This window comes from Erinaceus europaeus, chromosome 13 (assembly GCF_950295315.1).
Source record: "Erinaceus europaeus chromosome 13, mEriEur2.1, whole genome shotgun sequence".
NCBI classification, from domain to species: Eukaryota; Metazoa; Chordata; class Mammalia; order Eulipotyphla; family Erinaceidae; genus Erinaceus; species Erinaceus europaeus.
The window spans coordinates 37,997,406-38,024,406 of NC_080174.1; the positions used below are offsets into that span (position 1 = coordinate 37,997,406).

A 27,001-nucleotide genomic window follows, 5' to 3' on the forward strand; every position below is an offset into this window, starting at 1 on the left:
TCCCAACACATCTGATATGAAATAAATAAAATATTTTTAAGTGTCAATAGGAGTAGAAAGGTGGGCAGAGCACAAGATTTGTATGTATGAGGCTTGGAGTTCTATCCAATGCTAACTATTCTCTGGTCTCTCTCATAAACCTTTTTTTTTTAATTTTTAAAATATTTATTCCCTTTTGTCGTCCTTGTTTTATTGTTGTAGTTATTATTGATGTTGATGATGTCATCGTTGTTGGATAGGACAGAGAAAAATGGAGAGAGGAGGGGAAGACAGAGAGGAGGAAAGAAAGATAGACTCTTGCAGACCTGCTTCACCACTTGTGAAGCGACTCCCCTGCAGGTGGGGAGCCGGGGGCTCGAACCGGGATCCTTATGCTGGTCCTTGTGCTTTGCACCACGTGTGCTTAACCTGCTGCGCTACTGCCCGACTCCCCTCTCATAAACCTTTTAAGTGGGTAGAAATTATCTGGAAGTAAGATTATGGTCTATTTTTTTTTAACTCTCTTTTCTTCCTTCCTTTCACCAGAGCACTGCTCAGCTCTGGTTTATGGTGGCGTGGGGGATTGGACCTGGACCTTTGGAGCCTCAGGCATGAGTCTCTTTGAATAACCATTATGCTAACCTACTCCCTTATTCTTTTCCTTTATCAAGAGAATCTAAGAAATGTTCTTTTACAATGTAAGATAAAGGTAAAAAAAAAAAAAGGAATATATTGTACATGAGGTTCTCAAATGACACTTATTAAATCAGCATTTCCAAATAATATGTAAAAAGCTTAAGACAGTGCAAGATAGAAATCCAAGACTAAGACATCAGCTCCATCACTTATTTGCTATGTTGCTTAACTACTATGTCTGTTTTTTCATCTGTAAAATCCACATATTTACATAAATAGGTATATTTGCATGGCTGTTAAGTGTTAAATGAATCATGAATTCAATTTGGTTATTCATAGACTAGATTACAAACTGAAGTGCTATTTATAACACTCTTTTTATAGCATTCTCAGTTCAGTATAAACCTGTGCTTATCTATGGCATATCTGGAACAACTCACTCAGTAGTTCTCTCAAGGTACATTTGACTGGGTTGTCTCTTCTACAAGTGTGTTCCTGGTATCTGATAGAGAGGCTTGCTACAGATGCTAACCTTCCCACAAGACATAGGACAGATGCCCACAAAATCATTATTTGGTCCCAAAAGGTCAAGACTAAGAAAATCTTATTAATATCACTTAGTTCCGTAAATATCAGCTGTCTAACAATAAAATCTTTAAAATGAAAACCTACCCCTCCCCCCCTCCTGCACCTGGAAACTCAGGTCCTTTGCTGTGACCCCAACAGGAGTTTGGGACTATTAGCATACGACTGACATCAGCCTGCGGAGGTGCCACCTAGAAGGGAATGTATACAAGGCACAGACTTGGGGCAGGTCGTGCTCTTTGGCTGCTGCTTCTTCTGGTGCAGGTGCTCCATGGCTACTTCTCCTGGGAACTGAAAATGTGTGACTCAACTAGCCAGTAAACTTTTATTTTTTATTATTTTTAAATCTTTTAAAAATATTTATTCCTTTGTTGTTTTATTGTTGTAGTTATTACTGATGTCATTGTTGTTGGATAGGACAGAGAGAAATGGAGAACGGAGGGGAAGACAAAGAGGGGGAGAGAAAATAGACAGCTGCAGACCTGCTTCAACGCTTGTGAAGCAACTTCCCTGCAGGTGGGAAGCTGGGGGCTTGAACTGGGAGGGATCCTTATGCTGGTCCTTGTGCTTTGCGCCACATGTGCTTAACCCACTATGCCTCTCGCCAGTAAACTTTTAGACCTCCCTACAGCCACGAGCAACCTTCACCTCAGCTGATAATTGTTAATCTTGTGAGACTAAACTGTTGATAACTATACTCAAACTTTATGGACCTAGGGTACTCTTAAGCCTTGATGATAATTGCTTATTTTGCCTTTTACCTGTTTCACCCTAATAAACCTTGTATTGTTTAAACCAGTTCCCAGCTCCCTGTTGTGAATCCTTTTATGTGCCACAGTGCTCCCCAAAACAAGGACAACAGGTCCTTGACTTGCATGCTAAATTCTAGAGCATCAAAACAGCTGAGAAACTGGGGTAGGTCAGGAAATTCCTTAACACCTGGAGTTCCTGATTCCCGCAGTCTAAAGGAAGTACTTTTAGGGCTACTAATTCCTTTGCCAATGTTAAAATTTTTTAGCTTTTTCTTTTCTTTTTTTACTATTTTTTGTGTTTGTTTGTTAGAGACAGAGAGGTGCAGAGAGTGAAAGAGACCACTGTACTGAAGATTCTTTCCATGTGGTGGTGGTGTGGAGAGGGGGGCAGGCTTCAACCTGGGTCACACACAGCAAAGCAGTGCACTAACCAAGACTGTGCAGGCCCTATTTTTTTATTTCTGATAGAAAGAACTGAGAGGTAGAGAAAAAGCCCTACTACTTGTGAAGCCCTTCCCTGCCGATGGTACCAGGGGCTTGAACAGGGGTCATTACACATGGTGAGGTATGTGCTACCATCCATACCCACCTACATTAATTTTTTACTTAAATTAAGGTAAAAAACGGGAGTCGGGCTGTAGCGCAGCAGGTTAAACGCAGGTGGCACAAAGCACAAGGACCGGCATAAGGATCCCAGTTCGAACCCCGGCTCCCCACCTGCAGGGGAGTCGCTTCACAGGTGGTGAAGCAGGTCTGCAGGTGTCTATCTTTCTCTCCTCCTCTCTGCCTTCCCCTCCTCTCTCCATTTCTCTCTGTCCTATCCAACAACGACAACAATAATAACTACAACAATAAAACAACAAGGGCAACAAAAGGGAATAAATAAAGAAAATAAATATTAAAAAAAAAAAATTAAGGTAAAAAACTTAACCTAGTCTGTTGTTGAAATTTGGAGGCTCCAGCTGGCCGGGCTAGCTTCACGGGCGGGTAACAGAGACGACCAGAGACATACGGCTGGGCAGGGAAGCTGTATTTCTTTATTCAGGAACAACGATTCATAAACTAACCCAAACTAATCACCACACAGAACTCTGTTGCCTCTTTCCCCCGCGGCGGCGCCAAGCACTCTCGAACTCTGGAACTCTCTCAGGGTTCCTTGGGGCAGTGACAAGCGGGCCCGCGAAACTAGCAGGACTGAACCAATTTTCTTGGCAGGGGGAGAGCTAGAACAACCCAATGTAAAGCATACAACAATACCAGTCAATAAAAACATTTTACTCATCTATATATTCACTAGTCCCCAAATACTATATATATACTTTTGCCCAAGGTATGCCTTCTATTCAGCAATCTACTTTTAAAGTTCAATATCACTTCCCCAACTTAGTTATTTCTTCTCCTCTAACATTTTTGAGAAAAATAAAAGAGGAAGTGTGTTCTTTTCACTGCTATCTTGAAACTCAATACAAAAAGGGTGACTAGTTTTATTTTAGCTATTTTTTTATTGCCACCAGGTTTATCTCTGGGGCATGTTACCTGCAGGACAAATCCACTTCTCCTAGTGGCCTATTTTTCCACTTTACTTGATAGGACAGACATAAACCGAGAAGGGAAAAAGAGACAGGTACCCACAGATCTGCTTCACTGCTCATGAAGCTCCTCCCCCCGCCCCAGCATGTGGGGAATGAGGGGGCTTGAACCTGGGTTGAGCACATAGTACCAAGTATGATCAACAGGGTGCACCACCATCTGGCCCCCTACCTTAGCATCACTAATTATTTTTGTTGGCTTTTTTTTTTCCTCAAAAGCTAACTTTTTTTTTTCTTTTCTGGGGACAGAGGAGGATATGGCAGAAGAGGAAGGGGGATTTACATTTTCTTAAAACTGAGTTTTTTTTTTTTTACTTATATTCTGGAACCTAGAGCAGTCCTGAAGGCAGAGAAAATACTAAACAAACAGCAAAATAAACTTGAGTTCCAGCATGAAGCTAACCAGTCTCTATCCCAAAAGATCAGTTTCTAAATTGGCACCAAGTGTGTTACTGGATCAGATCTACAAATCCAAAAACAAGGCCAGACACAGAAAGGTGTCTCAGGAATGGGTCATGCTGGGGAAGCAGCTGCTGTTTACTCTATCATAACCAAGCTTTGCTGTCAACAAAAGTACAGGTCTCCACATACTGAAAGTCAGGACGTCCTGGTGCAGGAAATGCAGAACAGAGCTATCAGATAGATAGCTTTACAGAGAGTGCTCCTGCAGGAAGACAAGACATAGAACAAAGGTGATGGAAACAGAGAAAGTAAATCAAACAGCTCTGGGTAAGTACTACGTACCTCTTATGATCATTTTCTCAGTTTTGTCCAATTTACATTCTATCTTGGAAAACAAAGGTCTATTTCCCAGTGTTCCCATTTCCCAGCTCAGTGAATGCTACAGTCAGGTCTAATCTCTAGCTCCCATTTACTGCTGATTATTATCTTAACTTTTTCAGAGGTGAACTACTTAAGGCTAACCAGATGAATCACCACAGGACATTTATATTAAGGACCAAACTTTAATATTTCAGGGACAACCCAAGTGAGTTATTAATGGGATTACAGAAGCTTCCAATCATGCCACCACAGTAAGAATAAAAAAATTTGAAAATTAAAGCAATTACCTCTTTGGATATATAAAAACAATATACTAAAGCACATCATAAAGTTGGGGGGGGGGGGGAAGTAGGCATTCAGCAGAGTAAAGCAAGCATTAGGCTGATTGCCCAAACAAGAGACCAGAAAAAATTCTTCTCTGGGGTACAGTCCCTACCCCCACCCCCCAAAAAATAGAGCTGCCTCCAACAAAGAGAGGTCTAGTCATGGCTTGTGATTAATTATTACAACCAGTCTAAGGCAAGTTTAAAGAAAACTGAGATTCAGATTTCCCATGACTGCAGTTGAATCTTGCAACAAAGAAAACCTTTGGTTACTTCTCACAGGTTGGTTTTGCAAGAAGAGGGTGAGACTTAGCCAGTAATTCTGACTCCTGGCTGGAATCTCTGTGCTAGATCTCTGAGCTCCTCAGGTAGGACAGCCTGGAATTGCTCTTGGACCAACATTTCCACAATCTGCTCCTTTGTGTGAACATCAGGTCTCAACCACTGTTCTGCAAGGTCCTGGAGATGTCTGAGAACATCCCAGGGACCTGCTGCATCCTCATAGCGGAACTTCCGGAACTTCTGCCTGAACGTGGCAGGGCTGGGAGGATTCCTTTTAGGTATGGAGTTAAGGTCTTCTATGGAATCACAGAGGCTCTCTGGTGGAATCCCAGAAGGCTTTTGTGGAACCTGGACTTGGGAAGCTATTGGGATAACTTCTGGTTGTTCAGCTATCATCTCATTTGGTGGTGACCTTACACGACAATTCCTGATTGATCTGTTTCTCTGTGTCTCTGGGTAACCTTCAGTCTTCATTCTGGAAAAAGGAGGTAACAGACACCTATGGAGAGAAAAAATTTAGCGTAAACAAAAACAGATCACAAAAGGGTCTTGGTTGACTGCATATGTTACCATGCTCAAGGACTTAGATTCAAGCCTCAAGTCCCTACCTGCAGGGGGGAAGCAGTGCTGCTGTTGTGTGTGTCTCTCTCTCCCTTGATGTCTCCCTCTTCTCTCTCAATTTCTGTCTCTAACCAAAATTAATATATAAACAAACAAACAGACCACAGGGACTTTTTAAATATTTATTTATTTCCTTTTGTTGCCCTTGTTGTTTTATTGTTGTAGTTATTATTGTTGTTGTTATGTATGTCGTTGTTGTTGGATAGGACAGAGAGAAACGGAGAGAGGAGGGAAGACAGAGAGGGGTAGAGAAAGACACCTGTAGACCCGCTTCACCTCCTGTGAAGTGACACTCCTGCAGGTGGGAAGCTAGGGGCTCAAACTGAGGTCCTTATGCTGGTCCTTCCGCTTTGTACCATGTGCGCTTAACCCACTGCACTACCACCTGACTCCCTACAGGGACTATATATTTTTTTAATTTTATTTATTTATTATTGGATAGAGACAGAGAAATTTTCTCCCTTATTACAAAGGGAGAAAATTATTATAAAATTATTATAATTATTATTATAATGGAGGCCTGAGGAGATACCTTAGTCTATTATGAGCACTAACTTGTATGCCCTCTGAGGCTACAGGTTTAATCCCCAGCACCTCTTTATGCCAGAGCTGAGTAGTGATTTGATTCTCTATCTCTTATAATAGTATGTTAACTTTGCTTATGACAAGACATGAACTCTATCCAATTACCTATTTTTCTAGTCCTTCTCCAACCATTTTTAGGAGGTATTTGCCATGTTTAGAAGTAGAATGAAAAGGTGCTAACCCAAAGAAGAAAGTTCTATCCATTTTTATCCACTCTGCTAACTCTTTATCTTTCCTCCATCTCTTTCATCATGATGAAAGAACAGCAAGTATTAAAAATAACTTTAAGATGGGCTGATGGGAGTCGGGCGGTAGTGCAGCGGGTTAAGCACACATGGCGAGAAGTGCAAGGACTGGTAAGGATCCTGGTTCAAGCCACCTGCAGCGGAGTCACTTCACAAGTGGTGAAGCAAGTCTGCAGGTGTCTATCTTTCCCTCCCCGTCTTCCCCTCCTCTCTCCATTTCTCTGTCCTATCCAACAACGACGACATCAATAACTACAACAATAAAAAAACACGGGCAACAAAAGGAAATAAATAAAAATAATAAAATTTTTTTTAAATATATGGGCTGATAAGTCACTTGAATAGTGAGCTGCTTTGCCATGTGTACAGCCTAGGTTTAAGCCCAATTCCCACCACACTGACAGAAGCTTCAGTACTGTGGTTTCTTTCACTGCTCATTTGCCTATCCAACATTAAAAAAAAAAAAAAAGGAAAAAGAAGAAAAAAGAAAAGTACTTTAGTGGTATGGGAGGTGGTACAGTGGATAAAACATTGTGAGGTACAGTGTGAGATACTGAGTTCAATCCCCGGCAGCACATGTGCCAGAGTGATGTCTGGTTCGTTTTCATTCTCTCTCCTATCATTCTTCATGAATAAATAAAATCTTTAAAAAAAAAAAAAGTACTTTAGGGACCAAGGCTATAGTTCAATGACAATATGCTTTGTATGTATAAGATCCTGAGTTTGATAACCAGCATCAAATAAATTTTTAAAAAAAGCACTTTAGGAACTAAGCTCAGGATATAAGCTACCTATTTATTTATTTATTTATTTTTAAAGATTTGTTAGTGGTGGAGCAGAGAAACAGAGTATCAATCTGGCACATGCAATTTCAGGAAATAAATGTGGGATCTGGAGCTTGTAAGATCAGTACTCTAGCCACTGTGCCATCTTCTGGTATGTTGTTATTAGTAGCAGTATTTAAAAAAAAAGCAAAACACATGGAACTAGGCAATGGTACACCTGGTAGAACAAATATATTACAGTGTGCAGACCAGGGTTCAAGCCCTCAGTCCACAGTTGCAGGGGCCAAGCTTCATGAACGGTGAAGCAGTGCTGCAGATGCCTCCCTCTCTCTTTCTCCCTTCCAACTCAGTTTCTCTCTATCCATCATAAGTAAACAATAATATCACTGCTGTCTTATGTTGGTGCTAGGGGCTGAACACGGGATCTCAGAGCCTCAGGCATGACAAGCTTTTGTATAACCACTACGCTGTCGTTTCAGTTTTAAAACCTAAATGTTTATTGGGGGGGGAACTTGGGGGAAGATAAACATACAAAACCCCTATACATTAGCATCCAAATTCTATGCTCCTCCAATGAGTGTGTGGGAATTTGAATGTATTTTGGAAGATTTGCACCTCTGAATGCTTCAGAGATTTAGGATTATCAAATCAGCTGTGCTGAGTCTGAGTTTAGGGAAGTGGACAAAGTCAAATACCTGTAAAATAATCAGGAAATAAAAAACATGGGCTAGGGTGCCTGCTTTGCCATGCATGAGACCCAGGTTCAAGTCTGGTTCCCATTGCACTAGTGGAGCTCAGGCTACAACAAAAGTTTTGTTTCACACAGGTTTGGGTCCTAGACCAAATAAGGGACTATTTATAGGAAAACCACATCCTATGCTAACGAGGCAGGTGGGGGTGGGGTACAGGGACCAGAAGCTGGGTAGGTGGCTCAGTGGTAGAGGACAAGACTTGCAAATTCCTGAGGTACCAAATTCTATCCCCAGCACTGCATATGCCAGAGTGATGTTCTGGTTCTTTCTCTCTCATTAAGTAAAACAGACCTCAAATGATAGTACAGAAAAGTTTGTTTTCACATCAGGATATGTTTAATCAAAGGATGTAATCCATGATAGAGTCACTATTCAAGAATCATCTCTACTTTCCCTAACTCCCTTCCTCACAAAGAACTAATCCCTCCGTAGACACAGCAGAAGGGCTGACAAATAATCTCTCCTACCTCAGAGATTCTCTCAAATCTGTTTCCTGGGTAACAACTGACAGAGGTCAACAATCACCAACACTGACAAGATGCCCTGCATTTTACTTGTACCCTAGTCCTAGTCACTTCTTTAGTAATTCTCTGACCAGTCTTTTAGAAGTCTTTAATTAATTCTACACCCTGTGATTTAGGTATTCTTGGAGAAACTAATTCTTACAGCATCTGGTTTTTATGCAATCAGAGGTATGCCCATCAGCAAAAGTAAGTTGTTGCTAACATAGGATGAAGAGAAGGGCAAAAGCAGAATGTCTCCAAACTCAGAAGCGCACAAAAAAGGAAATGTTTACTGAAGAAAAGGTTGGAAGAAGTACTGAAGGTAGGAAAAAAAAACTGTAGCAAAGAAAATCTGGAGACCACCTAAGTGGTCATCAACAGGACAAAATGAATACCTAAAGAACTGTCGGCCACGCACTAGAACACTGTGCAGCCTTGTAAAAAATAAAGTACACTGGGGGGTTGGGTGGTGACATACCCAATTAAGCTCACATAGTATTAAGCACAAGGACCCGTCTAAGGACTTGGGTTTGAGCCCTCAGCTCCCCACTTGCAGTGGGGATGTTTCAAAAACAGCAAAACAGGTCTGCAGGTGTCTCTCTCCCTAATCTCCTCCTCCTCTCTCAATTTCTCTCTGTCCTATCCAACAAAATGGAAAAAAAATGGTCACCAGGAGCAGTGGATTTGTCGTGCCAGCACTGAGACCCAGCAATAATGCTGGAAGAAGAAGAAGAAGAAGAAGAAGAAGAAGAAGAAGAAGAAGAAGAAGAAGAAGAAGAAGAAGAAGAAGAAGAAGAAGGAGAAGAAGGAGAAGAAGAAGAATACAGTATACTCATGAGTGCTGATATGTGGAATTCTCTATAGTGTAGAAGGAGAAGAAGGAGAAGAAGAAGAATACAGTATACTCATGAGTGCTGATATGTGGAATTCTCTATAGTGTATCACACATGGCCAAGGCCCAAAGCAAATAAAAAACATACATATAAGCATATATGACCTAATCTAACTCCAAACAATACTTGAAGGGATCTCAAAGACATTCATTTTTATTTACTTCTGAGGGGCAAGAGCAGTAGAAATGAGAAACATTTCTCATCTTATATTCTTCTGTATGTTCTTTTTAACTACAATTACATATTACATTCATAACAGTTCAAGAGGGAGAAGTCTTTCCAGGTTTTCCCCTCCAGCATAAAACCTGAGTAGAAACAAACAAACAAACAAAAAAAACAACCCTAACCCACATAGAAAATACCCTCCCCCCTTTTCAGTTCTTCTAGTCCCCAACAATGGAGACATTTACAATCTCACTTCCAGAACAGTGCAAACTGTCATTAGACAGCTTCTCAAAGCTGCCTTTGAAAGATGGACCAGCTTCACAATTTACCCAGATTGGAAACTAACCATTTGGGAATACCACCTGCTACAGTGTTTATCCTCACCAGTTAATAACTCAGTCTAGTATGTAAACACTTGTTTCCTGTGTGCTGGTGTGCCTAGCATGTGTCATTCAACCTCTTAGCCGCTCAGGTAAAATTCTCTCCTGCTCCAGTGATCCCCATTAACAGCAGTCCCAGCAGCAACCGTGAGTGTTTAGTTTTTCATGCCAGATATTCCACGGAGGATTTCCCTAGTCCAATCCTCCCAATAACCCACTAGGGTAGCTATAATAATTTCCATCACTGATAGGCAAAACAAGGCTGGGAGAGAGGGACTGGGCCCTGGGTGGTGGTGGGAACAATGAGCCTGTTTTTTTTTTTTTTGGATAGGGCAGAGAAATCGAGAGTGGAAGGGGGAACAGAGAGGGAGAGAGACAGAGAAACACCTGTAGACCTGCTTCACCGCTTGTGAAGCGTCCCCCCCCCGCCCCCTCCCCCGCAGGTCCGGAGCCAGGGGCTTGAACCAGGATCCTCGCGCTTCATACTATGTGCGCTTAAATGAGCCTGGTTTTAAAACAACCCAGCAAGATGGGGAGCTACGCCCGACTCCTCTCACCATGGGAGTGGCTCACAGACTCAAAGTTGGCAGGGAAAATGCGCCCCTGGAGCTTCAGAACGCCGACCCCCTCCCCCTGCCCTTCCTCCAGTGCAAGGTGTGGTTCAAAGGCAGGCCAGCCCCAGCAGTCCGCAGGCCCCTCGGACCCAGGTCCCCTGCTTCCCAGACCCAGACAGACTGCTGGTGGCCGGAGAGGTGAGGAGGCAGGGAAAGGCGGCGGGGGTGAGGGGGAACGTTCACCTGTGCAGGTGCCGCCTCAGAGGAAGGGGGCTACGGGGATGAAAGCGGCTCTTGCTGAAAGGGAAGAAGGTACCACCCACCTCGGGAAAATGAAACAACCTCCCTCGCAGAGTTTTGTAGCCTACCGCCGGAACCGGAAATGTTACCCCACCCGGAAGTTGGGAGGGCTAGCAGCAGGACGGGTTTCTCTAGGCCTTGGTGGTCCTCCCGAGCTTCATGGTTTTAACCCACAGTGGTCTTTTGACTAGCTTCAGCCCTACTTTTCGTGGGGGAATTTTTGGATACAGTCTAGACAGCTTTACCACTTCAGGAATGTTCTTTACCTTTTCTTTTCTTTCTTATTCTTTTTTTTCTTGAGGCACAGTTTGCCCAGCTGCAAAATGGAAAGAGGACAAAGCAGGGAAATGAGACTGTGTAGGAAACTGCCCACATCTGAGTCAGCGCCCCACCCTGAGGTTACACCCTTGAGCCTTTGCACCACCCGGAGGAAAGAAACTGAAATAGAAGGTTCGCTGGTTGCTGTCTGGAGACAATGTTCCTGTGTGGTGCCCCTTACAATCACTCCAACCGAGGCAGTGGGTACAGTCTATTAAATAAATCTAGCTTCAGTCTAGGTCTAGGTTATTTGTGTGTATGTAGCTGGGGTGAGAGTGAGGGTGTGTCAGGGGCTGTTGACAGTGTGTCCAGGAAAGACCTCATGTATATAGGAGGTTAAATGTGTTTCTTTTGGACTTTACAATTACAGCTGGTTAAAAGTGAAGTTCGGGGCTGCGGGTATATCCACCACAAAGAGGTCACAGATTCCATCCCAAGAACTGCCAACAGTCTGAGTCAAGTGGTGCTCGGATTAGAAGGAGGGGGAGAGGAGGAGGGGAAAGAAGCAGGAGTTAGCAATCTTGGGCACAGTATAAGCTACAGAGATCAGAATCAGTTAAAATAAGAACTGAAGATGTCCCATAGGATGCCACAAAGACCCAACAGGCCATAATTCCAACCCCCACTCTATGTTGCAACATTGGGAAGATAAACAACAATGGAATGTTTGAACAGACCCAACATTCACAGAAGGCATTTTCTTTCTTTCTTTCTTTCTTTCTTTCTTTCTTTCTTTCTTTCTTTCTTTCTTTCTTCTTTATTGAGGAATTAATGTTTTACATTCAACAGTAAATACAATAGTTTGTACATGCATAACATTCCCCAGTTTCCCATTTAACAATACAACAGAAGGCATTTTCTGAGATAAAGATTTAATCATCTACTTGGATTTCATATCATAGGTTGCATTTGACCACGTAGACAATGGCTTTCCAAAGATATGCAGTGTAATATCTTACCTTTTATCTTCACCCAAAGAGGGTAAAAATTTAATGGCTTCCCAACGATATACACTGTATTATCCTACCTTTTATCTTTACCCAAGGAGGCTAGAAAATTGCCCAATACCTGTCTCTAAAATACTTTGTTATAGAATAACTGTGATCTTTCTAATGCACACAACTGCTTTTCATAGTTTAATGGTACTAAAGGAAAAGAGGTACAACTGGCCAAATCTCTTCCTGCCACCGCTACCCACAGGCTAGTGCTCACTTTTGATTCTGAAGAAAAATTATTTTATTAACTTTTTCTCATCACAACTATCAGTTTCAAATAAGAGGGTTAGACTTGGGCTGGGAAGATAGTACAATGAAAGCACATCAGATTTACATGCCTGAAGCCCCAGAGGTTCCAGATTCAGTTCTCAGCCCCACCCTATCCAGAGTCAAGCAGTGATCTGGTCTCTCTCTCTTTAATTTTTAAAAAATATTTGTATTTATTTTTAATGAGAAAAACACACTGAGAAGTACATAGCACTGCTCTGTTCTGGCTTATGATGGTGCTGGGGATTGAACCCGGGACCTCAGAGCCTCAGACATGAAAGTATTTTGCACAACCATTATGCTGTCTTCCCAGCCATCTCTCTCTCTTTCCTTCTCTGTCCACTCCCTCCTGCAGTGACATTGAATAAGTACATCTTTAAAAAATAAATAATGGGACCAGGGACATAGTATAATGGTTATGCCAAAGATTTGCAACCCTTAGGCTCCAAGGTCCCAAGTTCAGTCCCTAGCACCACCATAAACCAGAGCTGAGCACTGCTTCATACTGTGTGTCCCAGAGGAATTCCCCTCTTAGAGGTTTGTTTTGTTTTCTGCTCCTGGGCTTTGTGCCTATGTGATACCACCATTCCCTTTAGACTCTTACTTTTTTGCTTCCCCCTTTGTACCTGCACAATTCTACTGAGCCCAGCAGACCTTTTTTTTCCCCTTTTAATTTCAGATATGAGGGCGAGAGAGAAAAAGAAAGGGAGATGTAGTAGGGCACCAAAGTAGAAACCCTGAGTGGAGGGTGAGGGTGGAATTCAGCTTCATGGGGAATGGGATGGGACGCAGTCATTTGGTGGTGGGAATGGTGCTTATGTACACTCCTATTAATCTATAGTAATATAAATCACTAAGTAATATGAGAGGGGGAAAAACTGATTGAATGTCTCAAACTTTTTTAAGCACAGACTCAGTCTTTTTAATACATAGGCTGAGTCTTTGATATGTTGACTTTCTTAAAAGCTTAGTCTAGGGAGAACCAAAGCAACCAGTATCATAGCTATATGCAAATAATATCAAAGGACATAAAATAGGGTGATGGTGTGTATGATACAGCAAATCCTAACAAAGGGATTTTTCAAAGTTAACCCAATTGCCAAACAATGTAAATATTGAAATAACTATTTTCTTCTTTTTAAAAATATTTATTGATTTATTCCCTTTTGTTGCCCTTGTTGTTTTATTGTTGTAGTTATTCTAGTCATCGTTGTTGTTGGATAGGACAGAGAGAAATGGAGAGAAGAGGGGAAGACAGAGAGGAGGAGAGAAAGATAGACACCTGCAGACCTGCTTCACCGCCTGTGAAGAGACTCCCCTGCAGGTGGGGAGCCAGGGGCTGGAAAAGGGATCCTTATGCTGGTCCTTGCACTTTGCACCACATGCATTTAACCCAGTATGCTACCTCCCAACTCCCCTATTGTCTTCTTAAACCCTAAGACAACAGTTCCCTAAGACCCTAAGTCCCCTGCTTCCTCTACAGAGCTTATGTTTCTCCTAATCCTGGAACCTCTGGGGTGGGGCTCACTTCCCTGCATGCTTCTCTCAATTCATACCAAATAATATTGTATCTGCCGATTCTAACCTAATCAATGCAATGAGTACCATCTCAGCATGCTTCATCTCAGACTGTGTACAGAGATGTCAGGCATGGAATGCCAACCCTTCACCCTCATCACTCTGGTGAGACCTTTCCTTTCATGGTATTCTCTAATTCCATTCCAGGAGGTTCACTTCCCAAAACCTAGCTATAGGCCAGGTCCCATTAGACAGAGCATATGTTCATATATATCCATAAATTAGGGCAAAATATATACCTGAAAGCAAAAATACACAATAGTCTGTAGTGAGTCAGTATTAAGTTGATAATAAAATAGCGTCCACTTGGACTTAGATACCCTCCTCACCTACTTCCTATTACAGTTCTCTCACTCATTCCATAACTAACCTTATCAAAGCAAGGACTGCAAAAGCTGAATAAGGGCAAAAGACTGGCATACTTTAACGATGACTCTTTAGTTACTTTCAGGCTATTCCACCAGCTGGGACCCTAATCGGGGAGTCCTGAGATTCCCAAACAGACTTGATGGGCCTAGAACTCGAATAAAGCCCTCTCTCCATTGTTAGCGGTCATTTCTATCAGGAACAACAAAATAAACCACTTTGTGGGTCTATTTTGCCATCAACTTGGATAAGCAATGGTATAGAATGTTCCACCCTTCAAACGGAGGATGGACAACATACTCTATGCTATACCTGAGGAAGATGAGACGATACTGGGGCAACATGAAATGTTCCTACTCGTGACCACAGAACGTGAGCTCAGATCTAGAAGCATGCAAAGGTCACACAGGCTCCTAAGCTAATTATGGCCCTCAGATCACATCAAATCAATGGGGTTTACAGTCAACAATATCTATACCCCTTTCCCGTATTAGGAAGCTACTCTCTTTCCTGATTCAGCTTTCTGGTCCTTTTCCCAGCCATGACATTATCTCCCCCAGACAGTAACTTGGATCCACCTACATATCAGATTTCAGGCTCAGGCAAAAACAAACAAACAAAAAACACTAGTATAGCTACAGGCCCTTTGAAATATAACTAAAATATGCCTACTAGCTATCTACAAAATGGAAGACCCCCCCCCCAACACTTCATCTGCACTATTCCAGCCTCTAGGTCCATGACTGTTCAACAATTTGTTTGGCTTTGTATGTTAACTCTCTTTCCAGCTACCAGGTTCCCAGATGCTAGCAAGATGCGACCAGACTTCCCTGGACAGATAACCCCACCAATATGTGTTTAACCCACTGTGTTACCGCCTGACTCCCAGTATTGACCCTTCTTACTCTTTCTCTCCCTTTCTCCCTCTCTCCTCCCACCTTCTACATTTATGTTTTTTACATATATATATATTTACACATATATTTACATATATATTTTTATGTTTTTTTTTTCATAGTCATTATCCTGTTTTCCCAGCCCTCCTTTTCGGCTGAGAAAACAGGATAATGATTATGAAAAAATAAGCTTTCCAGATTCAGACCCCAGCACCACCATAAGCCAGAGTTGAGCAGTGTTCTCATAATAAATAAAAAAGCATTAAACAAACAAACAAACAAAAAAAAACAACAACATGAATCTTCTTGTGCTAGAATCATGTGGGCATGTAGTTTCAGAGAAAACCCTGGTGACAAAACAAAACAATAACCAGGTTTTGCGCAGCAGTGTTGCCTCATTATCTCCCCTTGTAAAGGCGTTTGTCTAGTCCCCTTCTAGTCTATTACTTTGTTTTTGTGGATTCCCTGTTTTCTTTTTTTTTTTTTAATAGTTTTTATAAAAGTTTATTTAAAAAATTTTTTTGACTGATTTTTTTTATTGGGGAATTAATGTTTTACATTCAACAGTAAGTACAATAGTTTGTACATGCATAACATTCCCCAGTTTCCCATATAACAATACAACCCCCACTATGTCCTCTGTCATCCTTCTTGGACCTGTATTCTACCCACCCACCCACCCCAGAGTCTTTTACTTTGGCGCAATACGCCAATTCCATTTCAGGTTCTACTTCTGTTTTCTTTTCTGATCTTGTTTTTCAACCTCTGCCTGAGAGTGAGATCATCCCATATTCATCCTTCTGGTTCTGACTTATTTCACTTAACATGAATTTTTCAAGGTCCATCCAAGATCGGCTGAAAACGGTGAAGTCACCATTTTTTACAGCTGAGTAGTATTCCATTGTGTATATATACCACGACTTGCTCAGCCACTCATCTGTTGTTGGACACCTGGGTTGCTTCCAGGTTTTGACTGTTACAAATTGTGCTGCCAAGAACATATGTGTACACAGATCCTTTTGGATGGATATGTTGGGTTCCTTAGGATATATCCCCAGGAGAGGAATTGCAGGATCATAGGTTAGGTCCATTTCTAGCCTTCTGAGAGTTCTCCAGACTGTTCTCCACAGAGGTTGGACCAATTGACATTCCCACCAGCAGTGCAGGAGGGTTCCTTTGACCCCACACCCTCTCCAGCATTTGCTGCTGTTACCTTTTCTGATGTATGACATTCTCACAGGAGTGAAGTGGTATCTCATTGTTGTCTTGATTTGCATTTCTCTGACAATCAGAGACTTGGAGCATTTTTTCATGTGTTTCTCGGCCTTTTGGATCTCTTCTGTGGTGAATATTCTGTCCAATTCCTCCCCCCATTTTTGGATGGGGTTATTTGTTGTCTTTGTTGTTGAGTTTGGCAAGCTCTTTATATATGTTGGTTATTAAACTCTTGTCTGATGTATGGCATGTAAATATTTTCTCCCATTCTGTGAGGGGTCTCTTGGTTTGGGTAGTGATTTCTTTTGCTGTAAAGAAGCTTTTTAATTTGATGTAGTCCCATAGGTTTATACTTGCTTTAGTCTTCTTTGTAATTGGATTCGTTTCATTAAAGATGTCTTTGAAATTTATGCAGAAAAGAGTTCTGCCAATATTTTCTTCTAAGTATCTGATAGTTTGTGGTCTAACATCCAAGTCCTTGATCCACTTGGAATTTACTTTTGTATTTGGTGAAATACAGTGGTTCAGTTTCATTCTTCTGCATGTTTCAACCTATTTGTTGAAAAGACTCTGCTTTCCCCATTTAATAGTCTGGGCCCCTTTGTCAAAGATTAGATGTCCATAGGTGTGGGGGCTCACTTCTGGGCTCTCAATTCTATTCCACTGGATTACCTTTTTTCTTTTCTCTTTCTTTCTCCCTTCCTTTCTTTTCTTTTCTTTTTTTTTTTTCTTCTGGTGAGAATGGGGTTTGAACTTAAAGCTCTCCTGCCTCAGAGCCACTACACCAGGTCAGCAATCTGTATCCTGTCATCCTCTAAAAGCAAGGTTTCTAAGGCCAGGAACCTTGATTATCCTTTCACCACCATCTTTCCTCTTCTTCTTCTTCCTCCTCCTTCTCCTCCTCCTCCTCCTCCTCCTCCTCCTCCTCTTCTTCTTCTTCTTCTTCTTTTAACTGGTGATTTAATAATGATTGCCAAGATTGTGGGATATGAAGGGTACTATTCCATATAATTGCTACCACCAGAGTTTTGTATCCTACCCCCTCCATTGGAAGCTTCCCTATTCTTCACCCTTTGGAAGTATGGACCAAAATTCTTTATGGAATTTTCTTCTTGGTGAAAGGTCTGGCTTCTGTAATTGCTTCCCCACTGGAAATGGGCATTGGCAGGTCAATCCATACTCCCAGACTGTTTCTGTTTTTCCTTAGTAGGGCAGAGCTCCAGGGAGATGAAATTCTAGGACACATTGGTGAGGTTGTCTACCCAGGGAAGTCACGTTGGCATCATGGTAGCATCTGCAACTTGGTGGCTAAAAGTCATTAAGATACAAATCAGAACAAAGTGTAATCAGGAACCTAAAGGTAAGAGTAGAGCAGACAGAACTAAGGGTCTTTGTGTAGGAAGAAGCTAGAAGTCTATTTTAGGTATATTTCTTTGTGTGTGTGTTATTGTTTTTATTTTTCATTTTTTTATTTATTTAAGAAAGAAAACATTAACAAAATCATAGGATGGGGGGTACAACTCCACACAATTCCTGCCACCCAATCTCCATATCCCATCCCCTCTCCTGATAGCTTTCCCATTCTCTATCTCTCTGGGAACATGGACCCAGGGTCATTGTGGGTTGCAGACGGTGGGAGGTCTGGATTCTGTAATTGCTTCCCCACTGAACATGGGCATTGACTGGTTGATCCATACTCTGAGTCTGCCTCTCTCTTTCCCTAGTAGGGTGAATCTCTGGGGAAGCGGAGCTCCAGGACGCATTGGTTGGGTCTTCAGTCCAGGGAAGCCTGGCCGGCATCCTGATGGCATCTGGAACCTGGGGGCTGAAAAGAGAGTTAACATACAAAGCCAAACAAATTGTTTAACAATCATGGACCCAAAGGTTGGAATTGTTGGTATGCTTCTAGTTCTGCTTCTGGGATCTAGTTCTTCTTCTGTTATATTGCTTGATGTTGTGGTCTATTTACATGATCTTTCTGTTACATTGGTTTGGTCTCACTCCCCCCGCCTCCGGGAGATTTGGTTTAGCCCTTGCTAGTTTTGTGCTTCTCCCTTCTCCCCGCCCCCTACCCTAAGTACTTCCTGAGTTCCTGATGCTGCCACAGAGGGAGAAAGATGGAGGAGCACATTGTGTGGTGATTAGGTGTTGGACTGTTTGCCCGCTTGTGAATAAAGATTAAACTGCATTCTCAGCTCAGCCACGAGTTTCTGGTCATCTGTTACCCGCCATGAAGCCAGCCCCGGAGAAAATGACATAATGGCACCCTGAACAGGGACAAGAATCTCGGCTACACACACATGCAACAGACCAAAGAAAATCAGATAAGTAAAGCCACAATGGCCTTCTTTTCTGCTTGTGAAGAGGTTTCCAAAGGCCGCTGCCCTTTCTTCATGAGACTGTTTCTCTGTTTCTGGAACATTTCTCTCTGGGCCACACTGTGGTTTCCGCCCAACGCCAGCGCGCAGGAGCTGGCTCGCTGCTATGTGGCGTGGGGCATTGGGTGTGGGCTCCCTCCACATTGCTCGGCCGCTGGGAGGAGGGCAGCAGACATGGCGGGCAGGGGTACAGCCCATCCTGGCTGCCACCCCAGGGCACCTTGGCCCGTGCCTTCTGCACGGCTGGCCTGCCCGCCCTCCTGCTATGAAGTCTGGGCAGATCCCGGACCACCTGGAGATCTCGGGCTCCCTGCCAGGACTGGGCTCCCTGGCCGAGATCCCCAGCTCAGCTATGAAGGCAGAGGAGATAGAATACGCAGACATCCTGCACTTCCTGGAGCTGAAGTTGCTCAAGAAGCCACCGCCTGATAACACATCCCCCGAACAACTAAGACAGTACAGATCTAAATTTGTGTTTAAAATGACATGTCTTCATAACAAAAGTTTTTCTCCTTGTGTACTGAAGACCATGTTTATGTGTGTGTTTAAAGTTTGGTAAACATTAACTTTAAGGTTAGAAATGTAACTTTAAGGCTACATTCTTACTAGTTTTCATGTTTGTTAGCCTTTTGGATCTCCTCTGGAGTGAATGTTCTGTTCATATCCTCTGTCCATTTATGGATGGGGTCATTTGTTTTTTTGGTGATATTTTAGGTATATTTCAAGGGGCCCATGACTTTAGTATTTTTTGTATGAGCTACCATGCAGGTAAGCTAAAAGTATCATCTGGGAAGATGGTGTCAGAGTTGGGAATAGGACTAGAGAGTTGGATCAGGCAGGAGGGTGGCTCCCAAATATGAGAAAAGTATATAAGTACCATTAATTGTAAACCCTATCAATCTGACCTAGGACTCATATCTATTCATATTTAGTACAGAAGCCTATGTAACCTCTGAAATCCCTGTCAGTCTAAGCTCACATTCTGTGGTTACAACTAAGAACATTCTAGGCTGCACTCATTTCAGGACCAGTCTTCCTCAAGTCTTCCTCAAGAGTATGTTGGCCTAGCCTTTGGAGAGTGTGGGAGTCCCTACCATTGTTGTTATACATTGAGAGCAAGGTCCTGTAGAGGTCCACAAGAGGGCTTATGATGATGTTCCTAATGGAAGTGACCAGTGATGGTTGAGAGCAGGATCTATTAGAGGTCTAGGCCTATAATAACCAAAGACTCTAACTAGACCCCCAAATGATGGGGTGGCCTGGTAGTGACCAAAGGAGCCATTATTAAAGTGTGCTGGTATCTTGCCCTTACCCATCTTTTGTAGCCTTTATTTTATCTGACAAGGATAAAGTGATTGAGTGAAGTAAAGTAGGGGGTAGGAGAGGAGAATATCTAGGCTTAAATAGAAAATATCTGTTAAGCAGACTTCCGGAGGTGGGGCTACAGAGCAGCAGCAGCTGTTTTTCTCTCCTCTCCTCTCCCAGATCAACTAGGAATACCAAAGGAGACCACCTGGGACCACAACAAGACAGGACTAGAACTACTTCAGGAACCCACCAAATCACTGGTGAGTGCAAACACATGTAGGCTCATGGACAGAGAGGAGCCTAGGAGAGATTAAGTGGCTGGTAACAGTCCAGCAGTTTAGCAGTTGAGACACCACCTCCAGTCTGTTTCACCAACAAAAAGACAGCTGAAGGGAAGAGAGGACTCCCCTAAGACTCACCAAATGCAACTGTGAATCTCCATAGCTACTGCCCTCAGAATCTTCAGCAGTGGGGGGAGGGGGAGGGGGGGAAGAGGCCCTGTGCTGACACCAGGGGACAGAGAACTAACCAGGAAGCTCAGGAGAAGATCTATACCTTGGTGGCATAGCTGTGGGGCTGTGAGAGTCTTTCTGCATAACCACTGGATTATCTCTGTCCCACCCTGATTTAGCTCTTGGTCAGGAGTCAGTGATTAAGCTAAGAAGCCTGCTTATAGTTAAAAAACCCTCAGTCTCCTATAGCCTACAGGAAAGAAAAAGAACAAAAGAGGCTTTTAAGGCACTGAGCTCCAACTCAGGGATTAAAATAATATTAAAACAACTGACAACTTCCACAACTGCGAACCCTTTAATTACCTTACTTAGACACAAGTCAACCCAGGCAAGAGTGATCAGTACTTTGAAAAGCACTACGAGAGGGACCTCATAACATAATATATAAAATGGTTAAACCAACAGAAAGAAATATTGGAGAAATGAACCAGGACAAGAGACCAGCTAAAATCCCCCCAAAGGGTAAAGCAGAAAATAATGAAGCCAACATCCAAACAATAGTTAAGGAAATAATCACAGGAATGAGTAAAGAGTTCTAAAGAATTGTCATCAGAAATGCAGAAACAACAAATGAGACTCTGCAAAAAAACACTAATTATCTCAAGGTTATTAGAGAGCTGAAAGCTGAAATAGCTGAGCTAAGAACACAACTAGCTAAACAAGCTAAAACAGTATCAGAACAGGGTAACAAAATAGATGAACTCCAGAAAACAGTAGAGGGCAGAGAGAATAGAATCAATGAGGCTGAAGACAGAATTAGCAAGATCGAGGACGAATTAGAGAGAACTAAAAAAGAAGTAAGAGATCTCAAAAAGAGATTAAGAGATACTGGAAATGACAACAGAGACCTATGGGATGACTTCAAAAGAAATAATATACAAATTATTGGCTTACCAGAGGAAGAAAGAGGGAGGGGAAGAAAGCATTCTTCAGGCCATAATTGCTGAAAACTTCTCTAGTCTAGACAACATCAAAGACATAAAGGTTCAAGAAGCCCAGAGGGTCCCAGACTTAAAGACACCAAGACACATCATATTTAGAATGGAAAGGAATAAGGATAAAGAAAGGATCCTGAAGGCTGCAAGAGAAAAACAGAGTCACCTACAGAGGAAAACTCATAAGATTAGCAGCAGACTTCTCCACACAAACACTACAGGCCAGAAGAGAATGGCAAGATATCTGTCGAGTGCTCCATGAGAAAGGCTTTCAACCAAGACTACTGTATCCTGCTAGACTGTCATTCAGACTAGATGGAGGCATAAAAACCTTCTCAGACAAGCAACAGTGGAAGGAATCAACTATCACCAAGTCTGCCCTCAAAGAAGTTCTGAAAGGTCTCTTATAAACAGGCAGACAACCATAAATATGCCACATATCAGAACAAATATCACTACAAATAAAACTCTATAGTAATGGTGTTAAAATACCCTTAATCTTTGATATCAATAAATGTCAATGGGCTGAATTCACCTATTAAAAGGCACAGAGTAGGAAGATGGATCATTAAACACAACCCAACAATGTGCTGTCTATAGGCAACCCACCTAACTCAACAAGACAAAAACAGACTCAAAGTGAAAGGATGGAAAGCTATTCATACAAGCCAATGGCCCACAGAAAAGGGCAGGAACAGCTATTGTCATATGACATGATAGACTTTAAAATCAATACAATTTAGAGGTGGGCGGTTGCGCAGCAGGGTAAGCACACGTGGCACAAAGCGCAAGGACCTGCGTAAGGGTCCTGTGTACCGGTTCAAGCCCCGGCTCCCCACCTGCAGGGGAGTCACTTCACAGGTGGTGAAGCAGGTCTGCAGGTGTCTATCTTTCTCTCCCCCTCTCTGTCTTCCCCATCTCTCTCCATTTCTCTCTGTCCTATCCAACTACAATGACATCAATAACAACACTAATAACTACAACAATAAAACAACAAGGGCAACAAAAGGGATAATAAATAAATATTTTAAGAAAATAAAATCAATAAAATTTAAAAAGATAGGAATGGACATTACTTAATGGTCATAGGACCAGTCAATCAAGAGGACTTAACAATTATTAATATCTATGCACCCAATGAGAAGCCATCTAAATACATCAAACATCTACTGAAAGAGCTACAGCAATATATTAACAGCAACACAGTCATAGTAGGGGACTTCAACACTCCACTCTCTAAACTTGACAGATCATCTAGGCAGAAAATCAATAAAGACATAAGGGAGCTAAATGAGGAGATAGATAAACTAGAACTATTGGACATTTTCAGAGTCATTCATCCCAAGAAACTGGAATACACATTTTACTCAAGTCCACATGGGTCATTCTCAAGGATAGACCATATGTTAGGCCACAAAGACAGCATCAGCAAATTCAGGAGCATTGAAATCATCCCAAGCATCTTCTCAGACTGTTGGGTAGTATGCCAGCTCCCCCTGGCTTCTGCTTAACCAAGCACCGGTATGCCTGTATAGGGATTGGTTTGATCCCACTCAAAGCTGCGGTCTATTTACATAAATCACTTTTACATTTACATAAAGCACCACCTTCCCTCCGGGCATTGGTGGTTCAGTGGTAGAATTCTCACCTGCTCCGCCCCCTCTCCTTGTCACACCCTGATCTTCCACCAGTCACTTTTTGCTCCATCCTCTTTATGTCACATCCTGTTTCCACCCTACTTGGAGAGTATAAATACAGCTGCTCTTCTGATTAAAGACACTTGGAAATTGCTTTCTGGTTCCGAGAGTTCCAGAGTGTATCTCCTGCGAAGTTAGTGTGGCACGAGTTCCTGATCCCTCTCCCACGCAGCAGCCTAGATCGGCTCCAGTTGAGTTCTCTCCAACCCAGAGAGCACTAGCTCAGGAAGAAGCACCCTCAGGCTATCCCGGCATCAGACCACAGTGGAATTAAACTAACACTTGACAATCAACAAAAGATTAGTAAGAGTCCCAAAATGTGGAAGCCCAACAGTATACTCCTTAACAACTACTGGGTCAAAGAGGAAATAAAGGAAGAAATCAAAATGTTTCAAGACTTCAATGAAAATGAAGACACAAGCTATCAAAATATTTGAGACAGAGCTAAGGCAGTACTGAGAGGGAATTTCATAGCCATACAAGCACACATTAGGAAACAAGAAAAAGCATAAATAAACAGCCTGATTGCACATCTTAAAGACAAAGAAAAAGAAGAAGAAGAAATTGAAGAAGAAGAAGAACAACAACAAAGGAACCCTAATGCAACACTAAGGACAGAAATCACTAAAGTTAGGGCAGAAATAAATAACATTGAAAATAAAAAACCATACAGATGATCAATGAAAGTAAATGTTGGCTCTTCGAAGGAGTGAACAGAAGGATGAATATGGGATGATCTCACTCTCAGGCAGAAGTTGAAAAACAAGATGAGAAGAGAAAACACAATTAGAACCTGAAACTGGAATTGGTGTATTGCACCAAAGTAAATGACTCTGGGGTAGGTAGGGTGGAGAATACAGGTCCAAAAAGGATGACAGAGGACCTAGTGGGGGTTGTATTGTTATATGGAAAACTGGGAAATGTTATGCATGTACAAACTATTGTACTTACTGTTTAATGGAAAACATTAACTCCCCAATAAAGAAACTAAAAAAAAAAAAAGAAAGAATGAAAAATAAACTGAGTCGAAAGTTAAAAAAAAAATCAGATCACCATAAACATGACACATATCAGAACATTCTAGAAATCTACAATAATGCCATTAAAATATCTTCTATTTATAATATCAATGAATGTTAATGGCCTGAATTCACCTATTAAAAGGCACAGAGTAGGAAGATGTATCAGAAAACACAACACAACTATATGTTGTGTGTAGAAATCCCACCTAACACAACAGACCAAACACAGACTCAAAATACAAGGCAGGAAAACTACCATACAAGCCAATGGCACAAAAAATGGGCAGGAACAGCTATGCTCATATCTGACACGATAGACTTTAAAATAAATAAAATAAAATAAAAAACACTTGTGGAATCTCAACACTTACTTCCCCACAAAAACTCTCTTACAACCCTTACCTGACTGCACTTTCTCGTGCTCCCCACCCACCCCTGCCCCTGCTTTTATAGAGACAGAGGCAAGGAGTCAGAGAAAGAGTGAAAGAGACCATAGTACTGAAACTTCGTTCGATGCAGTGGGGGCTGTATTTGAAGCTAGATTGTGCATATGGCAAAATAGTCCATCATCCAAGTGAGCTTTTTCAGTAGCCTGACTGCTCTTTACCCCACCACCATATTGGAAAACTATCGTAGATTGCCCTGATCCACTGGGAAGAAGCATATATCCAGCTTTTGCAACTCTGCTGTTGCATATGTCACCATGGCCTGCCTGACTCAATACAAATGACTAACATCTGCACGGTTCCAGAATTTCTTCTATCCTCCCCCCACAGAGGTATCTCTTCCGCTTGACTCAGTACCTTTCTTGCTCTTATTCTGACCTTGCCAGACGAGTTCTTGGACTTTGGCAAAAACTGAAGGGGAGGGGGGCAGAATAGGCAGGATGATCAGGAAGAGTTTTAGAGAGTTTAGATTCCAAGAATATGTCTGAGAGAAACATGCAGGACAGATGTCATATGAAGATAGTGGGTGGAAAAGAGAAAAAGGGAGTTTTCAGAAATATTGGAGAACAGTATGGCATTTGGTATCATTGGAAATGATCACCCCCCCTTCTCAGCAATTCCATTTCTCCGAAAATACCTTCAAAGAACTTTCACAAGTGTTCATTGAAGTATTCTTTGAAATCATAAAAAACTGGCTCCAAATATTAATGTTCATTTGTAGGGGGAGAAATATAAACTACTAGTGTTGTTGCACAGTAGGATACTATATAGAACTAGCAGCATGAACTAAAGATCTGTGAGTCAGCATAGACCTACTCAGCAGCATAATGCTGGGAAAAGAAGCAGAATAACCCATATATATATATATATATATGTAAAGAGAGAACTGGAATGTCATTTTGGCATATGTGGTGCTGGATATTGATATTGGGACTCTGATATTTGCAAGTCCTGTGCATTACCATTACACTACCTCCCCAGTCTTCAGGTATGTATTTTTTTTTTCCTCCAGGGTGATTGCTGGGCTCGGTGCCTGCACCATGAATCCACCGCTTCTGGAGGCCATTTTTCCCCGTTTTTGTTGCCCTAGTTGTTGCAGCCTTGCTGCGGTTATTATTGCCATTGTTGACGTTGCTTTGTTGTTGGATAGGACAGAGAGAAATGGAGAGAGGAGGGGAAGACAGAGAGAGAGAGGAGGAGAGAAAGATAGACACCTGCAGACCTGCTTCACCGCCCGTGAAGCGACTCCCCTGCAGGTGGGGAGCCGGGGGCTCGAACCGGGATCCTTACTCCGGTCCCTGCGCTTTGCGCCACGTGCGCTTAACCCACTGCGCCACTGCCCTACTCCCTCAGGTATGTATTTTTAAAACTCAAGCAATAGGGGACAGGTGATAGTGTACCTGGTTGCGCACATACATTACAATGTGCAAGGACCTGGATTCGAGCCCCCAGTCCCCACCTGCAGGGGGAAAGCTTCACAAGTGGTGAAGCAGTGCTGCAGATGTCTCTCTGTCTCTCACTCTCTCTATCCCTCCCTTCCCTCTCGATTTCTGACTGTCTCTATCCAATCAATAAATAAAGATAATAATTTTTTTTAAAAAACCTCAAGTAATAAAAATAAAATAAAATAGGCATAAGTTGAAAAACAAGATCAGAAGAGAAAACACTAAGCAGAATAAGCAGAACTTGGACTGAAGTTGGTGTATTGCACCAAAGTAAAAGACTCTGGGGTGTGTGTTGGGGGGAGGATTCAGGTCCTGGAACAGGATGGCAGAGGACCTAGTGGGGGTTGTATTGTCATATGGAAAACTGAGAAATGTTATACACGTACAAACTATTGTATTTACTGTTGGCTGTAAAACATTAATACCGCAATAAAGAAATTAAAACAGTAAAATAAAAAACCGAGCAATGCAATATATTGTTTGTAGTTATTCAGGTATATGTTAAAATATAACATCATGGACTATGTTAGATAGGGTAGAGAGAAATGGAGAGAGGAGAGGAAGACAGAGATGGGGAGAGAAAGACAGACACCTGCAGAACTGCTTCACCATCTGTGAAGAGACTCCCCTGAGGGTGGGGAGCTGGGGCTCGAACCAGCATCCTTGAACCAGTCCTTGTGCTTTTTGCCACGTGCGCTTAACCTGCTGTCCTACCGCCAGACTCCCATCACCTAACTTATTCTATCCGTAGGATAAATGAGACCTGTGCTTCTGTAACAAACATGCACATTTTAGTGACTTGTAACAACAGGGTTTGTTTTTGGTTCATGCTACTTACATGTCAGGGATCAGCAGAGCCTCTGTTTCAGATTGCCTCATTTGAGACCAAGGCTGACCTGTGGATGCTAGTT

General features: G+C 42.2%; 1 protein-coding gene and 1 long non-coding RNA gene across 3 annotated transcripts; one reads left to right on the plus strand and one right to left on the minus strand.

Moving 5' to 3' along the window:
- Positions 1-4,486: 4,486 nt before the first annotated feature.
- LOC103113105 (SCAN domain-containing protein 1-like) lies at positions 4,487-10,827 on the minus strand. 2 transcript variants are annotated; one of them, XM_016187916.2, is made up of 2 exons: positions 10,736-10,827; positions 4,487-5,428 (listed from the first exon to the last, which is right to left on the minus strand). In XM_016187916.2, exon 2 carries the CDS (start codon positions 5,401-5,403, stop codon positions 4,957-4,959), a length of 447 nt encoding a protein of 148 aa, XP_016043402.1. In that variant the 5' UTR covers positions 5,404-5,428; positions 10,736-10,827; the 3' UTR covers positions 4,487-4,956. The 2 variants fall into 2 exon arrangements, with proteins under 2 accessions (XP_016043402.1, XP_007522666.1); XM_007522604.3 differs by having other exon boundaries at positions 10,656-10,796.
- A 170-nt stretch (positions 10,828-10,997) lies between these two features.
- Positions 10,998-18,546, plus strand: LOC132542732 (uncharacterized). Its single transcript, XR_009553706.1, has 2 exons — positions 10,998-11,162; positions 18,072-18,546. It is a non-coding gene; the product is annotated as an uncharacterized LOC132542732 (long non-coding RNA).
- Positions 18,547-27,001: the final 8,455 nt, after the last annotated feature.

Coding starts and splice junctions, on each gene's coding strand:
- LOC103113105 (XM_016187916.2), bottom strand. CDS start 5,403: ATGAAGACTGAAGGTTACCCAGAGACACAGAGAAACAGATCAATCAGG.